At 40.9% G+C, this 16738-nt stretch overlaps 1 protein-coding gene across 2 annotated transcripts in view; it reads right to left on the reverse strand.

The window, feature by feature from the left end:
* The window catches only part of LOC146595170 (synaptotagmin-like protein 2), a 60188-nt gene extending 43918 nt beyond the window's left edge, over positions 1-16270 (reverse strand). For both annotated transcript variants that reach the window (XM_085306244.1, XM_085306243.1), the window contains exons 1-2: positions 16170-16270; positions 2880-3306 (exon numbers count right to left, since the gene is read on the reverse strand). In XM_085306244.1, the coding sequence (XP_085162370.1) occupies positions 2880-2980 (101 nt within the window). In that variant the 5' untranslated portion in view covers positions 2981-3306; positions 16170-16270. The remainder of the gene's footprint in view (positions 1-2879; positions 3307-16169) is intronic.
* Between the last annotated feature and the right edge of the window lie 468 nt (positions 16271-16738).

A 16738-nucleotide genomic window follows, 5' to 3' on the forward strand; every position in this document is an offset into this window, starting at 1 on the left:
ACAGTTCCTTTTGACATAGTCTACAACAGAAGGAACACTACCTTGCAAAGTGACTGACTACGGTATTTGTTAAAGCTGACTGGGAAAAAATATATATATTTACACAAGGGTTTTTAACAAAAGCCCACTCCCACTGAACATCGTGAGAAAGTTAAGTGTACATAACACTCAGCAGAATCAGACCCCTTTCCCTGAAGCTTTCTATGTAGTGCCACATCAACATATTTATTAAAGGGGTTTGGCACATGGCAGTCACCACCCACCACACAAGCAACCCCGCATCAGAATTTCCCTATCATTAGCCTTCTTTAATTTACAGAACAAATAAACAATCCCGAGCACGGCCCATGACAGCATTTCCAAGAGGTTCTGCTGGGAAGACAAGACTTGGTAGCCACAGTGAGGAACCCTGCCACAGAGGCAACCACAACAGTTTTCTGTCTCAGACACGCTGGTGCCAGGGACAAGCCACTGCACCACAGATGAGTCTCCCAACCACAATCCAGAGCTTCAGATACTGGYGTATTTCTGTCCCATGTTACCGTCACCAGAAAGGGCTCTGAACTGTGCTGATTCTGAACTACAAAACCACAAAAAGAGTTAGGGGCTACACTGAAGCTGCTGCTAGGAAATTCAGTTACGTGCTTAGACCATTCACTTRTTTGGTGTTTGCTAGGATACTAGCGAAAAAAAACAGTAACAATAACAGAACAACAACAACAAAAAAAACCCAAAACATAAAAACCTCCACTCAGCTCTTCACTTTATGCCATTATCCCCCTTCCCAGCAACACTGCTATTCAGGGCTGGCAGCTCCTCCCGCGGAAATGAAGCAAAGAGAGTCATCCTCTTGTCACAGAAAAAAAGAAGGATGCAATGTTTTTCCATTTCCCCGCACCATACCCTCTTTTATCGGAGATTTCTTCATCTCCCTGTTGCCTGTAGGAAGAAAACGTCTCCCCTTTCTTCTCCGGGACAGGGCTGGGTCACAGGGGAAGCAGACGCACTGCTCCCCAAACCATCCGCCTGATTCAGGCCAGCACAAGAGGAGCTGCAGGAGCAGCTGAACGCCTGTTGCAACCCTCACAAAAACCAAGAGTTAAAGCAGACAGCCTAAAGAGGCTGCATGGGCCTGTCTAATAGGCAGAGCTTTACTGTGGATGAGCAGTAGTGCGACGTGTTAGCAGAAAAGGGATCTCATCAGGTGATCTGTAAAATTCCACCAAGAAGTTGCTCAAAGAGGAGTCTGTAGTGTTACCAGTTTGTCTGTGCTCCAGGAATGCAGCACACGGATTCCACAGATGAACAGATTACTTCAACGCCCTTCAAACCTCAGAATTTCTTTCTAGCAGGAAAAAGACCACATTAAAAAGACTTTCATTATATGCACATACAGGTAACACCTTGACAGGGTGTGACGTTTAGATGATGACATTCAGCCCCAGCTTTTGGAATCTTCCAGGTCTGCAAGGCTGTAATATTCAAACTAAATAATTATATTGCTTTGGCTGGAGATACAATTCAGGTAATTTTTTTAAGATCTGTTATATAAAAAGCAAGTTTAACATGTCATATCAAAAAAATCAGTTGCAGATACATGCTCCCAACTTCTGAAAAGTTAGTATATTCAGAAACCAGAACAGTGATGTTATTGTAGAAACAAGTATGCTGATTACAGGATACTACAACCTGCAGTTCTTTGCGTTTTCTACCACACCCTCTTGAACTAGAATTACAAGGCAAAATCAAAATTATGCAGACAAAAAAACTTGTCCACAGAACTTTTCAGACCACTACTAACAGCTGGATTTGCTGCACCAGGGAGTATTCCTTTTCCCAGACACTATTTTCAAATTCATGTCTACAATTACTTTTCTTGAGCATTTTCAGACCTGGCACTGCTGTTTCCACCGCTTTTCCTCCCATCTCAAGGTATCTGCATTACTTCAAGCCAGAATTAAAGCCCATATTTCTGTATGCACAACAGAGACAAGAAAATTTGACCTTTCAGCATCTAAGGATACTTTTTCATTCTTCTGCTGCTTCTCATTCTGGGATAATCTCCTTCACACAAGGAAGAAGACAGACTGATAAAATCAGTCTTGACCAGTTACCTATCTGTATTAGCTGAAACCACAGTTAAGCTGCTATTTGAACTGGTAAGATAACTTACCCCAAAATCACCTGGGCAATSCTGCTTTCAATGCATACATCTATAATAACTGCAATTACCCTAACAGTAGCTCTAGGAAAACCTCCTAGTACATAAAACATTCCAAATACATATTTCCAAACTCTTTGCTCCAACACCACAGGAAAGATATAAAGCAGTATTCTGCACTAACCAGGGATTGCAAGGACTGCTGTCAGCATGGAGTACAGTGCTGGTACCTCATCTGGCTTCAGCTCCAAYGCTCCACATATTTCAGGCAACTTCTTCGCTCAGACATATCACTGGCTGCACCTATGCTGACATTTTGATCTGGGGCACTAATTCTCTTCCTAAAAACAAATCCTCCAGTCACCTCCACTTACTTACTACACACTGGTTCAGTTTTCAGATTTTGATGCTACAGACTAAATCCTTTTCTGCAGAAACTAAGCTAGGAGCTCTTTCAGATGCACGCCTAGCATGCTTGGACCCTTATGGGGTTGTAAGGGTCCAAATCAGCAACCAGTCTTCTCGACAGCACTGAACCATTTGCATGGTATGGATGTTTCATCCGGGGACTACACTAAATTCAGCCCAGTGTAAAAAACTCCAAACTGTATGTAGTGTGGGATATGGAAGTCCCAAGAACAACTCCCATGATCTAAATAACTTGGTATACCATTTGTGTGCATCTTCCCTGAACAGCCAAAGGTGCTTGATCCCTTACCTGACTCTCTCTTCTTCAGCTCTTTTAAGCTCTGCATCCCGTTGCAACACCTTCAGTATTGCCTCTTGCTCTTCCTCTGTTAGGAAGCTTAGGTCAATCATCTTGACAAGGCAGGCGGAAAGTGTCCAGGAAAATCTTAAATCTTGCTGAGGAGGATAGTCTTGTAGTCCCTTTTAAAGTATAGAAGAACAGAAGTCTTTTTCAGYAAGCACTGAAAAACCTGGACAAGGYTACAGTCAGYAGYATGAAGAATCCCAAATTTTGCTTTCTTGCAGTTGAATATGTGCATGCTTCCCTAGATGAGAGACTTTTGGTAAGGTGTTGCATTCCTGCTTGCCATTTCAATGATGTCCTCTCAGCTCCGCTTCCTGGAGTAACAGTTCACTGACCCAGCACATTCAGTGTTTCAGAGCAGCCAAAGCATCCCCTAAAAGAGAGAGAGAGAGAAAAAAGAGATAAAGAGACAAAGAAGAACAAGCTGTAATATCAGAGATCAGGGAAGTAGTTTATGTATGCACTTTTTAAATTAAAATAAACAAGTTTTTCTSTGAGATTAAACTACTTTGTGAAGTTCAAATGGTCACTTCAAGTCAAACCTGTTTTACAGGCTTCTGAACAAAGTGGTCATGAAAAAATATTCCTGCCAAATATAGTGACTCACACTCTAAAAGACAGAATCAAGTGTCATTCAAGTACAAAAATTTAAAAATAAATGATAATTGCATTTTAGGTTTTCCTTAAGTCAGCAGAACAATTTGGAGGAGGCAGAGAAGAAAATCAAGAACAGCTACCACGCAACCATGTAAAGTTTAAAATGTCTACWCACAGGCATTCAGATTATATTCAGAAGTATACATGAAATCTCTGTGTCTGTGGTTATCATACATAAAAGACAAAAGCCAGGTATCTCTGAATGAAAGTTCAGTGTTGCTTGTAAAGATTTTTAAAGCAGAGGTGGACAGAGTGAGGTAGTCCAACATGAAGCTACTGTACACCTGTGAACATACTATGAACACTTGTGATGTTCACCTTCTGCCAGTGTAGACTTGGACCATGTTCCTGAACTCTCTTCACAAGGGCTTGAAGTTAGGTTTTGTTTATTTAAACAAAGATCGACCTCAAAAACACATTTGGGCTAAAAATCATGAGCTTTCCATGCCGGTTTACTTATCATTTGCACATTTCTAGCACATTTCTAGCACATTACCTTTGACTAGTCACCAACACAGAACGAAAGAATCATCCCACAAGTACAAGCCACTGAACTTTTGGACTCAACTCCACTCCTACAGAACTGCTTGCCTTGGCCTCCACACTCTAAGTCCTCAAAGGCTCCTTTCCCCTTCCAGGAGATCAGAAGGGCAGCAGTCAACACTAGCCCTGGAGGAAAAATCCTAAGGAAGTTGGCAGAACTCTGCCAAATGCAATATGTTCCGGCAACGAGATGGGAGGAGGCTGGGAATGTGTTAGAGGAATTTACATGCTCTAATCTGAGACTTAGGGAGTGTATCCTCAACCAGTGCAATGCCTCTTTCTGCAGGACTTTGTCTGTTTGCAACAAAAACATCTCACAACAGTTTCCTGTATTCTTCTTCAAACTGCAACAGCTTTAAGAGACTATTTTCCTCAGACACTTATTCATAGCATTTTACCACTGATAATGTATAATTATGTCATGAATATGATCCCACATAGASCCTAATCACTGTTATATGGAACATAAAAGCAAAACAATTTCTACAGAAGCATCCTGAGCATGCGGAATCAGAAATCATGCAGTTATATGAAGACTTATTGCTTTATTCAAATCAACTTGCACCTATGAGTAGTAATTTCAAACACTGTTTTGCCTCTATTTTATAGACCATGGTTCCAGACCAAAAAAAAAAAAAAAAAAAAAAAAAAAAGCAGAGAGACACAGAGAGGACAAGATAATCCCTGAAGAGGAGCAAAAGCTAAAACCTTCTGCCAAAAATCAGAGGAACGAAGGGAGAAGGAAAACTCAGCTGGATCTATATGAGACTCTCTGTTAGTGCCTCAGAGTAACTGCACCATGGACGTAACAGAGCCCAAGAGGGAAAACAGCACAAATTCAATAAAGAAGAATCCTCAGTGTCAAAGCTGGTGGGAGACAGAAGAGAAACAGACCACCTYTGTGGCCGTTTCTCTTCATTAGGCAGCTATCACAACAACCTTTTAGATCTGTGCATGTCCTAAGCTTTAGGTCCTTGCCGTACAGCAGACAGGCTGCCTGCACAGCAGGGATCTCATGAGCACCATTCGTACAACCAGTCATTACGCTTGCTTCTGTGGCCACAAAATCTGGGAACAGCTCAAGCAGGCGATTAAAACAATCTRTTGGCAATGCCACTACTCAAAGGGAAATTTTCATCTCTAAAGATAACAGCATTTCTTGTAGATTGGGAAGGTATCTTCAGTCCCCTTAATGCCTATCTCTTAAAAAACAAACAAACAAACTTCTGAATGTTGTTATGTTCAGCTGTTATATTTACCTTCTCCATGACCTTCAAAGCAATTTTGTTCCATGAGGTTTACGTAGCAGCCAATACTTCAAACAACCTATCTGTAACTTTTGCCTTTTAAAATAAATTTAGAGAATGTCAGTTTATCCTGCAGTTATACATAAGTGCTTACTACAGAGTCACCAACAAACACAAAAATCCTGAATTTTCGGAAAATTTAGTATGTCACTTCTTCAGTTAATAAACAGATAGGGATGTCAGTTTTGACTGTCATGTGTGGAAACACTCTTCCTAACATCTCATACACCAGCGTGATTCTGCAGTATTAATTCAAAGCCCTGCATGTTGACTGACTGGCAGGTGCACTTCTGCCAACAGGCACCAAAAATTATGTTGCACAAAACCTGAACAGTTCTAAACTGGAATTGTCAAAGTTATAGTCTGGTCAATCAGGCAAGTTTCTTCCCTCAGGTAAATCAGGTATGTAAGAAAGCWGTTGTAGGACTGACATCTTATGAGGTCTTTTTCTTGTTTTTAAAAGAAGGCTGAGAGAGGAGTGTTAGRTTGTCTCATAGTTTAAACTGAAGATCTAAAAGAAATAGCTGGACAACATTCACAAAACAAGCTGCATGTTTCCTCCACATCTCACAGTATTCAAATTAACAAAAATAATGGAAGCAGAACTTCAATTCTCCCCAACTGAGTAACACCTTGCAAGAGTTGGTTGTCCATACAGGTCTCTGAAAGGCCAAAATCATCATTCAATACAGCAATTTCTGCAAGTGAGTTCAAACTCCCACTTTGTTTTTAGGCAGGTGCAAGATACCACCTGCCCTAACAGGCTCTCAACCAAACTTCTCCTAGCAGACATGATACAATATTGTTCCATGACTAAACATTAGTTTCACACAATTGCTTTTGCTAAGTATAACATGCTTCCTATGTCTGGCTTAACTGGATCATATTCTCCTACCACCACTTCAGCAGAGACTCCTGTGTGAATTCTGTTTCACTGATCCACTTGCATTTATCCTGTATTCAGATTTACATGGTATTCACTTAGTTGGTTTTTTCTCCTACCCTAGTTTATGACMAAAAAAAACTGTGCAGAATTAAGTAGTGCAGCTGAGACCCTTCTAGGCTCCCTGGTAAAGGAAACGATGTGATGCTTCAGTTAAGACATGTCTGAGTACTTGAAAAAATGGCCCTTGATCTCACCAGATAAGCAGTTAAAAGAAACTAGCAATAATCAGATTTTTTCTTCTTTAATATGTACCATCCATATAGTGCAAACTCTGTAAAACACTTCACTATGATAAGAAATCTTTAGTCATTGGCACCATACCAGTTACAAACTGAAACTAGGGTAGTTTTTAGTCTCAGCATAAAGAAGAAAACTTCTTTCAGTGTGAGTGTCCTTGGCCAAGCCTGTAACACCTGTTGATACAAGCTAGTGCAAGACTGGCTTTCTGCAAAAGATTGCAAACATTGATTCCAAGCACAGAAAGTGAAAACTGCTGGCTGGGAGGACAATATTTGTTATAGGTCTAAGCCCAAATTTCAAAAATCAATAGCCTGCCCCATGCCAAATGCCCCTTACTGCCAATTTTAATTCATTTGCTTTCCTTTTTTGACAAATACTTTTTCTTAAAGTTTGTATCCATGCCAAAAAAAATGAAGAGTCTCAGGATTTCTTTTGGAACTACTATAAGTTCAGTGGAATGTTTTTCTTCTCAGGAAAAGTTTTCAGACCTTAAGTGTCAAATAAGACTTAAAGATCCACATTGACTAATCCAGACTGACTAAATCATAGAAATGGATAGAAATACCATACTGACTGGTCCCTGGGGAAAACCTGTCACCTTATGTTGCAGAGTAACATTTGTGAGTCTTTGTTGTGATTTTTTTCTTAAATCTTAAATTCAAATGAAGCTACATGAAAAACTTCCCTCTCAAAAAGCTTTCTCATCTTTATTACAAATAGAAGCCTGAAATCATGTTTTATGTAATTCATGCATCAAAGCTTCTACAGCTTTTGGCAAAAAAAGAAACCAAAAGATGGCTTGAAATGGGAGTTTTTTCCACTAATAAGCCACTCAGAGCTTCTGAGTGCTTTAGGCCCAGCTATCATCCAACACATTTCTCCTATAAAATTTCTAAAAAAAATTCTTTAGCAGTTATAGTTCTTCATTCATTTAATTAAAATTTTACATTTTTCTAGAACATAATCAAGTTATGAAAGAAAAACGACCTTGTTCACAAACGATGTTGTTCGCTCTACGCAGAGCTCTGTTTTTCCCCTCCTCCTGCCTTCTCCCATATACAAAAAGGGAATTGTAACTGTAATCCTGTGTTCCAAACATTAAGGAGTACCATAATCACCGCTTAGATTTTGAAGTTTTCCCTCAGCGGATACATATGGGCTGTAATGAGRGAGAGGCAAGAGGCTGGCGTAGTTTGACATGACTGGCAGATTAAGTTCAGCAGGAAGATCAGAAACTGAACAGCAAAACCCCACAGTCAGCAGCTCCATCCAAGCCAACTAGGCTTCATTTTACATGCACCAGCCGAGTAAGGTCCTGAATGTACAATGCAAAACTGTTTTTCAAGTGCTCCTTGTACAGCAGAGCTAAGCCCACCAGAGCACTGCTTGGAAGCCGATGCCTTCTAACGAGAGGGAGAAGGTCGCAGCCCGTCCTGCACTTTTGACTGGTTTTGCATCTGTATCTGTGCCAACTTCTTCTGATTGAACAAGCAATTACTCTGCAGGCTTGGCCGATGAGCAACTCTCACCTTATACGCTGTCATCCCATAAAACGTTCAATTACAAGTAACCATAACCTCTTAAAAACGAGAGGGTTTGGTCTTACGCATCTGAAAGCTACACATTTTCCTAACGTTATTCCTTCAGTGCTACAACATATCGGCACTAGCAGCCAGGAAGAGTTGGAAGTCAAGACTTAAGGCAACAGGAAGCTGAGGAAGACAGATAAACAGAAGTGTGCAATACAACAGTTTGCCTCTGCAGAGAAACTCATTATTCTCAGAAAAGAGGTAATTAAGTTTGTCCTTAACACCTACGCCTAGGAAGTAATAACTTTTTTTTTGGAGGGGTGGGGGGGAGCAAGGAAGCCAAGTGAGAACTTCAGGTGTAATGAAAGCTTTACAAAATTGGCCTCTGTCGCTCTGGGAGGTCTGATTAGGTATTACCGTGCCTCTAACAAGGAGACGGACAAGCTACAGCCCTGCACAAACTGCCTCCTTCTCTGAACGAGTTTTATTTTCCACTGAAATTTATGCAATACAATTACAGGAAACTCAGCACTGTCCCAAGCTTACAGAATATAATTTCTGTATAAATACATGAGAGGCAAATCTCATGGAAGGAAAAGATCTAATTAAATGCCACTGTTGGCAAAAACACAGATAGTCTAAGCCAGCCATTAATATATGTGCAGAAGATCAGAAGACGGAGGAAATATAACAGACTGCAGTTTGAGTAATGGAGACAGAAAGCAACTTCCAAGAGGGACTTAAGTCATCATTTGAGAGGGTTTATAACATGATTGCCTGTAACTGCAATGGGAACTCAAAAAGCCAAGGCCTGTTGTCATTTTAATTCTTGCTGGGGCAGAAAGGAAGAGGAATCATCCAGTAAGATAGAATCATCCAGTAAGATACSTATATCTGTAGCCAATCCATCCGTTACTGTATCTCTCAAGAGCTGTTACCACAGCATTTTCAAAATGATAAAAAACTATCTGTACATAGCATATTGTATTTCCAATAGTCTCAGAGATTACGGTAAAGAACAGGATTTGCCAGCATATGTTTAGTCAATGGGAGGCAGAGAAATTCTTATTTAGGTGGTCGTGAACAGCAGGGTGTTTGTAAGAAGAGGGACCACTGAGGGAGTGGGGGATATTTATGATGAGGAAACACTGAAATTGCTCTTGCAAACACAAAAATGTTTTGTTTTATGCAGGTAATAAACCCAAATGCTTTCCTATGCAATATTAACATTATAGTTAAGGGAATTAAAGGGAAATTATAGTACCAGATAGCTGCTGAAAACRGCCACAATGGAGGGAAAAAAATTGATGCACAACAAGCCTTATTCTTGCTCACTGTTACCAACACGATCCACGTTGTTTTTAACCTGTAAAATAGCTGCAATCTTAAAATATTTTTACTGACAGCATTATATAATGATCTTCARTAAGCTGGAAGAGAAAGTTTCACGTTACGAATAGGAATATTCCAGACCATTTGACATTAGTATCTGTTGGTTTTGAGGGAAATGAAACTAGAGTAGTTCATGTGTTTTAGAAAAATTCCASCCTTCTCCAGGAATACCTGCTTTGTCGGTCATACAGTGATTTAGATTTACTGTTGTTTGATAAGAAATCAAGACTTTCACAAGTTTGAGACTAAACAGGCAAATACACTGTTTTTAGAGGGCAAAATGCTAATAACTAAAAGAAGAAAATGAAAGTTAGCAATTGAAAATTGGAGGAGGAAAGAACAATTTGTTTTGGAATAATCCCTCTAATAAAGTTTGACACCTTGCCATGTCTTTCATAGGGCTTGGATATTACTCRGCAGCAGTTCCCAAGAATGTCAGTCTCTACACTTGCTTCGGTATACAATCATTGGGCAAGTGGTTTTAAAAGGATATGGTCTCAAGAAAAAAAAAGATGTTCATAAATCAAAGAGAAATACACCTAAAAAGGGAGATCATAACCGTATTTTTCCCTGTGACTATTTTTTGTCAAACTAACTATAGCCATCATGMCATTTATTTCACATTGGCAAAGGCATAAAACTATGCAAGAAATTATTTAATTCTATACTTAGCAACTTCAAGATTACTTTAACACAAAGATTCCAGCAAGATAACATCATCAGTAACAACAGCGTATCTCATTGTACTTCTGAGGCTCTCCAGTTCTTATTGGATTTCCTTGCATGTAATATCATCAGCACCTGCGGATTATTTGAATTAATAATACAGTTCATTTGCAAGAACTTGATTCTCCTAGACACTTTTTTTTTTTAAATCAGCAGCCACAATACAGCACAGCACAAGGGACTTGAAATACGAAGTAGAAGATGGCTCAGTCGCCTGGATCTCTGCTGTTCTCATCTCCCCTTACAGAGGAAGGGGACTCCCTCTGAAAACTTCAGAAGGTGGTCAGCTCACAAGACTCAAGCTTCCACCGCAACCTCCTCATTCTTCATGTCTGCACTGACATTAGAGCTACACTAGGCCCAGCTTAAAAGGGTGTTTTTATGTCTTGTTTTGAAAACAGATTTTAAAAAACATTTAAGAGAGTTTGRAAGCAGTCTCATTCTAGTTTGAGGTGCTGGATTCCCTGCACTAGGCCAATGAGCACTGTTTCTTGACCCAAGTCAAACAAAATGAAACAAACAAAAAAACCCTCRTACGCACTACGGAAGCCCAATACTTTTTCCACAAAGGAAAACCAAACTAAAACAAAAGAAAGTCAGAAGACTAGAGTGGCTTCGTTTGAGTTGTGGGATGTGTTTCTTATACTAATTCCCTTGATACAGACGGTCAAAAATAGCACTGTGGAACTGATAAAAAACCTGCTATTAAAAGTTACAATGTTCCCAATATAGAGGAATCTACAATTTCAGATATTGGAAACTTCAGCAGAACTACTCCCTTACTTCTTTGCTCTGCTAATTTTAACAGGTACTTGCATCCTTTTCATCTAGGACTGTTCTGGAAATTGCACCACTCAAGAATGAAAGCGTGCAAAACAGTGTAGCTAATTAACAAGTGATTCGCATCAGAGGCTACTGGGAAGTGAGACACTTCCTGCATCTTTGTTTTCATATAAAAAAAGATTATCTAGCTGAAAATCCTGAGCAGCAGTTTACACAATCAGAGTGTAGTCCAAGCTATTTGCTAATACAGAAGTCTTCCTCACAAGCGGACTCAGATATAATGAATTTTTTGTTACAAATAACAAACACAGAATTGCATTCAATACTCACTTAAATTTAATCATCTTTGGAAGTGCCTAGTTGAGCCAGGACAGCCACTATCCCTGTCACATAGACTTTCTCCTCACTATAGGGAGGAGGGGGGAAAAATTAGGAATCTGAGGGTAGACAAGCTGCCTCTCTTAYGCATCACTTAGATCTGTCTTATAGCAGTGTCAGCCAGCTGCTGAGGTCGTGGGTGGCAGCACRCTTCCTCTGCAGCAGGATTCACAACATAGCTTTGTGATACAGGTTGAGCGCAAACCTACRAAATTGGGAGGATTTTACATCATCTTTGCCTCCCCAAGGGGAGGCCCTTCATTTCACAACTTTGCCAACATGGCTTTGCTTTTAGCCCAACACGAAATTGAGATCATGCAGAAAGTTGCTAATGGCCACTCCACATTCTCAGACATGATTAACTGCATAGCAAGTGGCTGTGGGAAGCAAAATCATCCCTGACTCACCTAAATCACCCTATTTAATTTGTTACTGCAGGCCCCCTACTTTTCCATTGTGGAAATGAACCAGCAAATGAACCAAACCCTTCGGCTGTCCTTTCTCACAAGATGACTGAGTAACCACAGGCCTTGGACATTCACTCCTGCACGCTTTTTAGAATAAAATTACCCCACTTAATAAGTGACATAATCTGAAGACTACCAAAAAAGCTTGCGTAAAATTAATCCGCTCCCGGCTACAGTAACTGAGGCATACACCTACCTGAAAACAGGAATTTACACAGAATCCAATTACCAGCAGAAATCAGGTGCTAGRGGAGAAAGAATATTCTTTAGGAGTCCTGCAGTCATAGAGCCGTAAGTGACATAAGGAGAAAATTGGGAAAAAGAGCACTTCAGTTTACAGAGAAGTCAAAATCAAAATGCTTAACAAAAAATCTAGCCCATAGCCTGTAAATAGAACACAGCTGGAATCAGGTTTCATGTCTGTGAAGTTTCATGTCAGTGATCAAAAATAACTTATGTTTTGCAAAGAAGTTTTTTTTTTTCTTAATACATACATTAAAAAAGCTTACTATAGCTCCCTATCAAGAGGAAGACCACTCATCCTTCAGTGCTCAATGATGTTCTCCTGGATGTCCTCATAACATAGGTATTTTACTTGTTAGCAGCTCATTCTGGCCAGGAAGTTGAAATCAGCAAGCAGCATTGTCAGTCCTCCTTAATTGCGATATTAAATTGCAAGAATAACAGTAAGTCTATCAGGCATGAAAACTTCACTCACAAGATTGTTTGTGCTACTGGGCTGGGCTATATCATGCAAAACCTAGTCTTTTCCTTGACTGATACATGTTTAATTAAATACTTACGGTCAGATCCAAGCAGAGCACTCAGGCACCTAAATACAAGGTAGCTGGCTCTAGGCACAGAGCTGGCCCTGTGATGCAAGAAACCTAGATGGGTACAGTGACAGCTAAACCCAGCTGTTATGCTGGGTGAAGAGCAGGGAACAGTCAGTCTCAATAGCAGCCTAGGGTTGCAGTGGATAAGACGTAATGTCAAACTGTGCTGTACGAACAGGATTTGCCATATAAAGTCTGCTGAATAGCAGGGGAATAGAAATGGGAAGAAGAGTGGAAGGGAAGGTTGTGACTGAAATTGTTTCTCAGACAYAAGCACCAAAATCAGGAAACTGGTGTTTGTGAGGCCAGGGTTCATTGTATACTGCCTGTCCCTGAACACGAGTATTTAATTTTTCAGGAGTGGCTCATTCTTTAAGAAGATAGCTATGCAATGTATTAGCTCATTTTTGTGTAAAGGCTACAGCACACACCCAGAAAGCGGATAAAACAAGAGCCCCTGGAAAGCTCTTTACCCAGGAGAATTCAAACTCAGCTTCCCTTACTTATCAACCTAAGCAGCAGTCTCAGAAAGTTTCACTTAGGTTACTTCTAACCTTTCYTAAAGCTGTACCACCAAGGATTAAACCACCTAGCTCACAGACCAATTACTAGTTTGAGGTTATCTCACAGCCTTGCAAAGCAGAAACAAGAACCCCGTTCTACCCTCTCTCAGTCAGGCCACCATGTTACACCTCAAGATCCCTCTYCTTACTTCTCCTCTGTCCAGGCAGCCCTGTAGTTCTGGCTCCACGTTAGTCCAGGTCTAGTAGGGGTGGCAGGGCAGAGGGAACAGAAAGAGTAACCCCAGGTTATTTATTTTTAATTCCTGTCTCCTAATCTCCAGACAGGTATTCTAATTTCTATAAAACAAGAAAAATTTAATAGTATTTCTACTTACAGTATACAAGGCTTCAAACATATAAGCAACACAACTCAAAGTGCTATATAATCATCTATGCACCTAGGTGGGATATAGGCTACCTGCGAACTTGGTTCAGCAAAGGCAGTGACAGTTTTGAGTGGGCAGGACAAGAAGATCAAGGGCTCACTGCTTAGGGTTGTTTGACAGATTTCTGTCTAGGATGGAGAGACGTACATTTTTGATAAGGTSCCTACAGTGCAACTACATGGCTTTTCTGGATATCACCCTTAATTCTTCATAATGGATGTGCTATTTTGAAGACCATTTTTTGAAGCATGTGGCCTATTTAAATAGAGCAGAATAGCATGGGGGGAGCTTTTAAGATCTAAAAGCTGATAGTCTAAAACTATTTCTAATACAGGAATTCTCAAATACCCTGACGTGTTTCTGGAGCTCCAGTCACATGGCTGAGGTYACATAATCTTACACTAGCCCATCATGCCTGTACAACAAAAAATCACTGTCAACTTAGCAGCCAGTCAAAAGCAGGTTCTTAATAACACTGGGCTGACAATTTCATCTAAGTTTACTATTATGCAGTTTGATCCTTTTGTAGAACAAAAGCATCTAGTAATGACTCTAGGATGTTGTTCTGCTAGTTACTCTGCACATAAGCATCTCCTAGGTTCTTACTTTTTAGAGAGAGAGGGGATTATACATATAAAGTAAGGTATACATATATATACACGTACACAGATACATGTGTGTATATGTCTGTATATATATATATACATACATACATATATATATACACACACACACACACACAGAATTTCCTTGATGGGAGAAAGGAGGAAAAGAAGAATTTACATTTACAGAATTTATACTACAGTGGAAAAGCAGTATAACTAGCTAGAGGAAAAGAATTTTTGTCAAGTAGTTTGTTCATTCAGTACAAATGCAGAAGGTAAAGAACAGGATTTAGTTCAAGAGTAGTTTGGCATGATCATCCAGAAGAAGAGCTATAAAATAAAAAGGAGGGGAAGTACTCATTTCCATCACCCCCAACCACTATCTCTTTCCATTGACACCCTCAATGCAATAAACAGAGTCAGGTTACATATAGCAAGGAAATCTTATACAATGAAGTAAGAATCTAGCACAGCCAGTTGCTGTTCCCAGGTGAATCTGAATGACTCCCTACCACAAGAATGAAGCATGAAAAGGTCTGCTAAGAATCAGCCCTAAGTTACTTAATGCCCCAGTAAGCTAAAGAACTGGAGACTGCTAATGCAGCAAACACTACATCATCTGCTTGACATACAGCAGTATTTCAATGTTCTAGCTTTGGAAGACTGAACTTAGGAACTTCCTTAAATGGACTTGTTAAAGTTAAATAAGCTGACCTTAAATGCAATATTTGGTGGACTTTAAGCACAAGAAGGTTACCTACTGCTTTCAGCAGTTATCTGTTAGTCAGCCATCTCAGATGAAGAGCACTCACCGTGCAGAACAACAAATTCTTTATTATACTGTAAAATAAATCACTAATAAATGAAGACTTACTTCCACAGAACAGAGCCATCACTTCTAATTAGAGAAACATAAAATTAAATTGTTTTTTCCTACTGAGTGACTAAGAATCACTTTTAAGCTTCCCTGCAGATAATTTTTTTCTTTATAGGTCTGTTTGTGAAGTCAGTTTTATATTAAAAAAAAAAAAAAAAAAGCATTGGGTACCTTTATTCTATTCAGCACTGGCAAAGCAAACTCCGTCTGTCCGAGTGCAGGAAACGCAATACAGAGCAGAAAACAATTCCTTTGACTCACTGCTTAGCTTCCTGGTTAATCTTTGTTGCTAGATGCACGAGTTAATACCCCGCCTTCCGCGCTCGCATCAAAGGTTTTCTCCAGCCACCGCACCGGAGCAGCGCAGCTGCCCGGGAACCCGGCTAGTGCCTCCTTCAGCGTTAACAGGAGTCTCCTTCACAACGCAGATCTGTCCATGGTCTCTCTCTGCCCGGTGCTTTCGAGGAAAGAAATACTTTTTTAGCACCGATTTTTGGGGGTAATGGGTTATTCGGCAGCGCTGTTTACTCTGGCCTTTGACAGTGCCGGAGAACAGGAGCAGAATGACCTGTTTCACTGAAGTTTAAGAGCCTGACAGAGATACTGATAACACACTATTTTGGAGTGCGAGAGGTGCCGGAGGAACATCCCCTGAACGTGAGGCGAGTCCAAGGACGGTTCCAAACAGGTTCAAGGACAGGCTCAGTACCCAGAGCGGAGGCGGGCTGCACCCGCAAAGCAGAAGCCAGCTAACCAAGATAATTAGTACCTGCTTGTCTCAAACCCAGGCGTAAGCTCACAAAACGAGGCTGACCAGGGACTGCATATAAACATTTTGTAAGTTTTGTATTGTAATAGTATACTATGAAATACTAATAGCATTTTATATATATTACTATTATTGATTATATCATATATTTATATACTATATTGTATTACTATATACTATTATATTGCGATATTATCTATTTGTTATATTATTTATCTGCCCGTGCACACACCTCTGCTACGTTCTGCTACGACGCTCCGACGGAGCGGCCATTCCAGGGGCCCCCGGGCAGCGCGGCGCGGCGCGGCCCCCTTCTCCCGCCGCGGCGCTCGTCTGACGGGAGCGGGCGAAGGCGGCGCGCGGCGGCCCCGGCCCGCGGCCGTTGGCGCCAATGGCGGCGCCGCGTCCCTCAGAGCGGCGCCGCCCTCCGCCTCGCCCTCCTCCGCCTCGCCCTCCTCCGCCTCCTGCTGCTGCACCCGCCGTCGCCGCCGTCCCGCCGGCCGCAGCGGTTTACCTTGCTAGCTGAAAGCAGCTATTTCACGCGAAATCCGCTCAGGGAATTTAGGCCTGACTAAGTTGCCTGGAGGTGAAATGGCGGGTGTTGCACTTCTGAACTTCACCTGTCGCTATAAATAACCAGAGGTGTGTGGAAAGACGCCTGTTTGCAGTAAAGATGCAAGCAGTGATAACAGAGGCTTTGGCCATCTGTCCAGGAAGCCACTCTGGGTGTTTTCTATGTACTTAAAAACATCGGCACAAAATACACGCGCGGCGACGTGGGTAGGATGTTTCCGCAGCGTG

The sequence above is a fragment of the Rhea americana genome, unplaced genomic scaffold, assembly GCF_003343005.1.
Source record: "Rhea americana isolate MKP2758 unplaced genomic scaffold, rheAme1 scaffold_235, whole genome shotgun sequence".
Lineage (NCBI taxonomy): Eukaryota > Metazoa > Chordata > Aves > Rheiformes > Rheidae > Rhea > Rhea americana.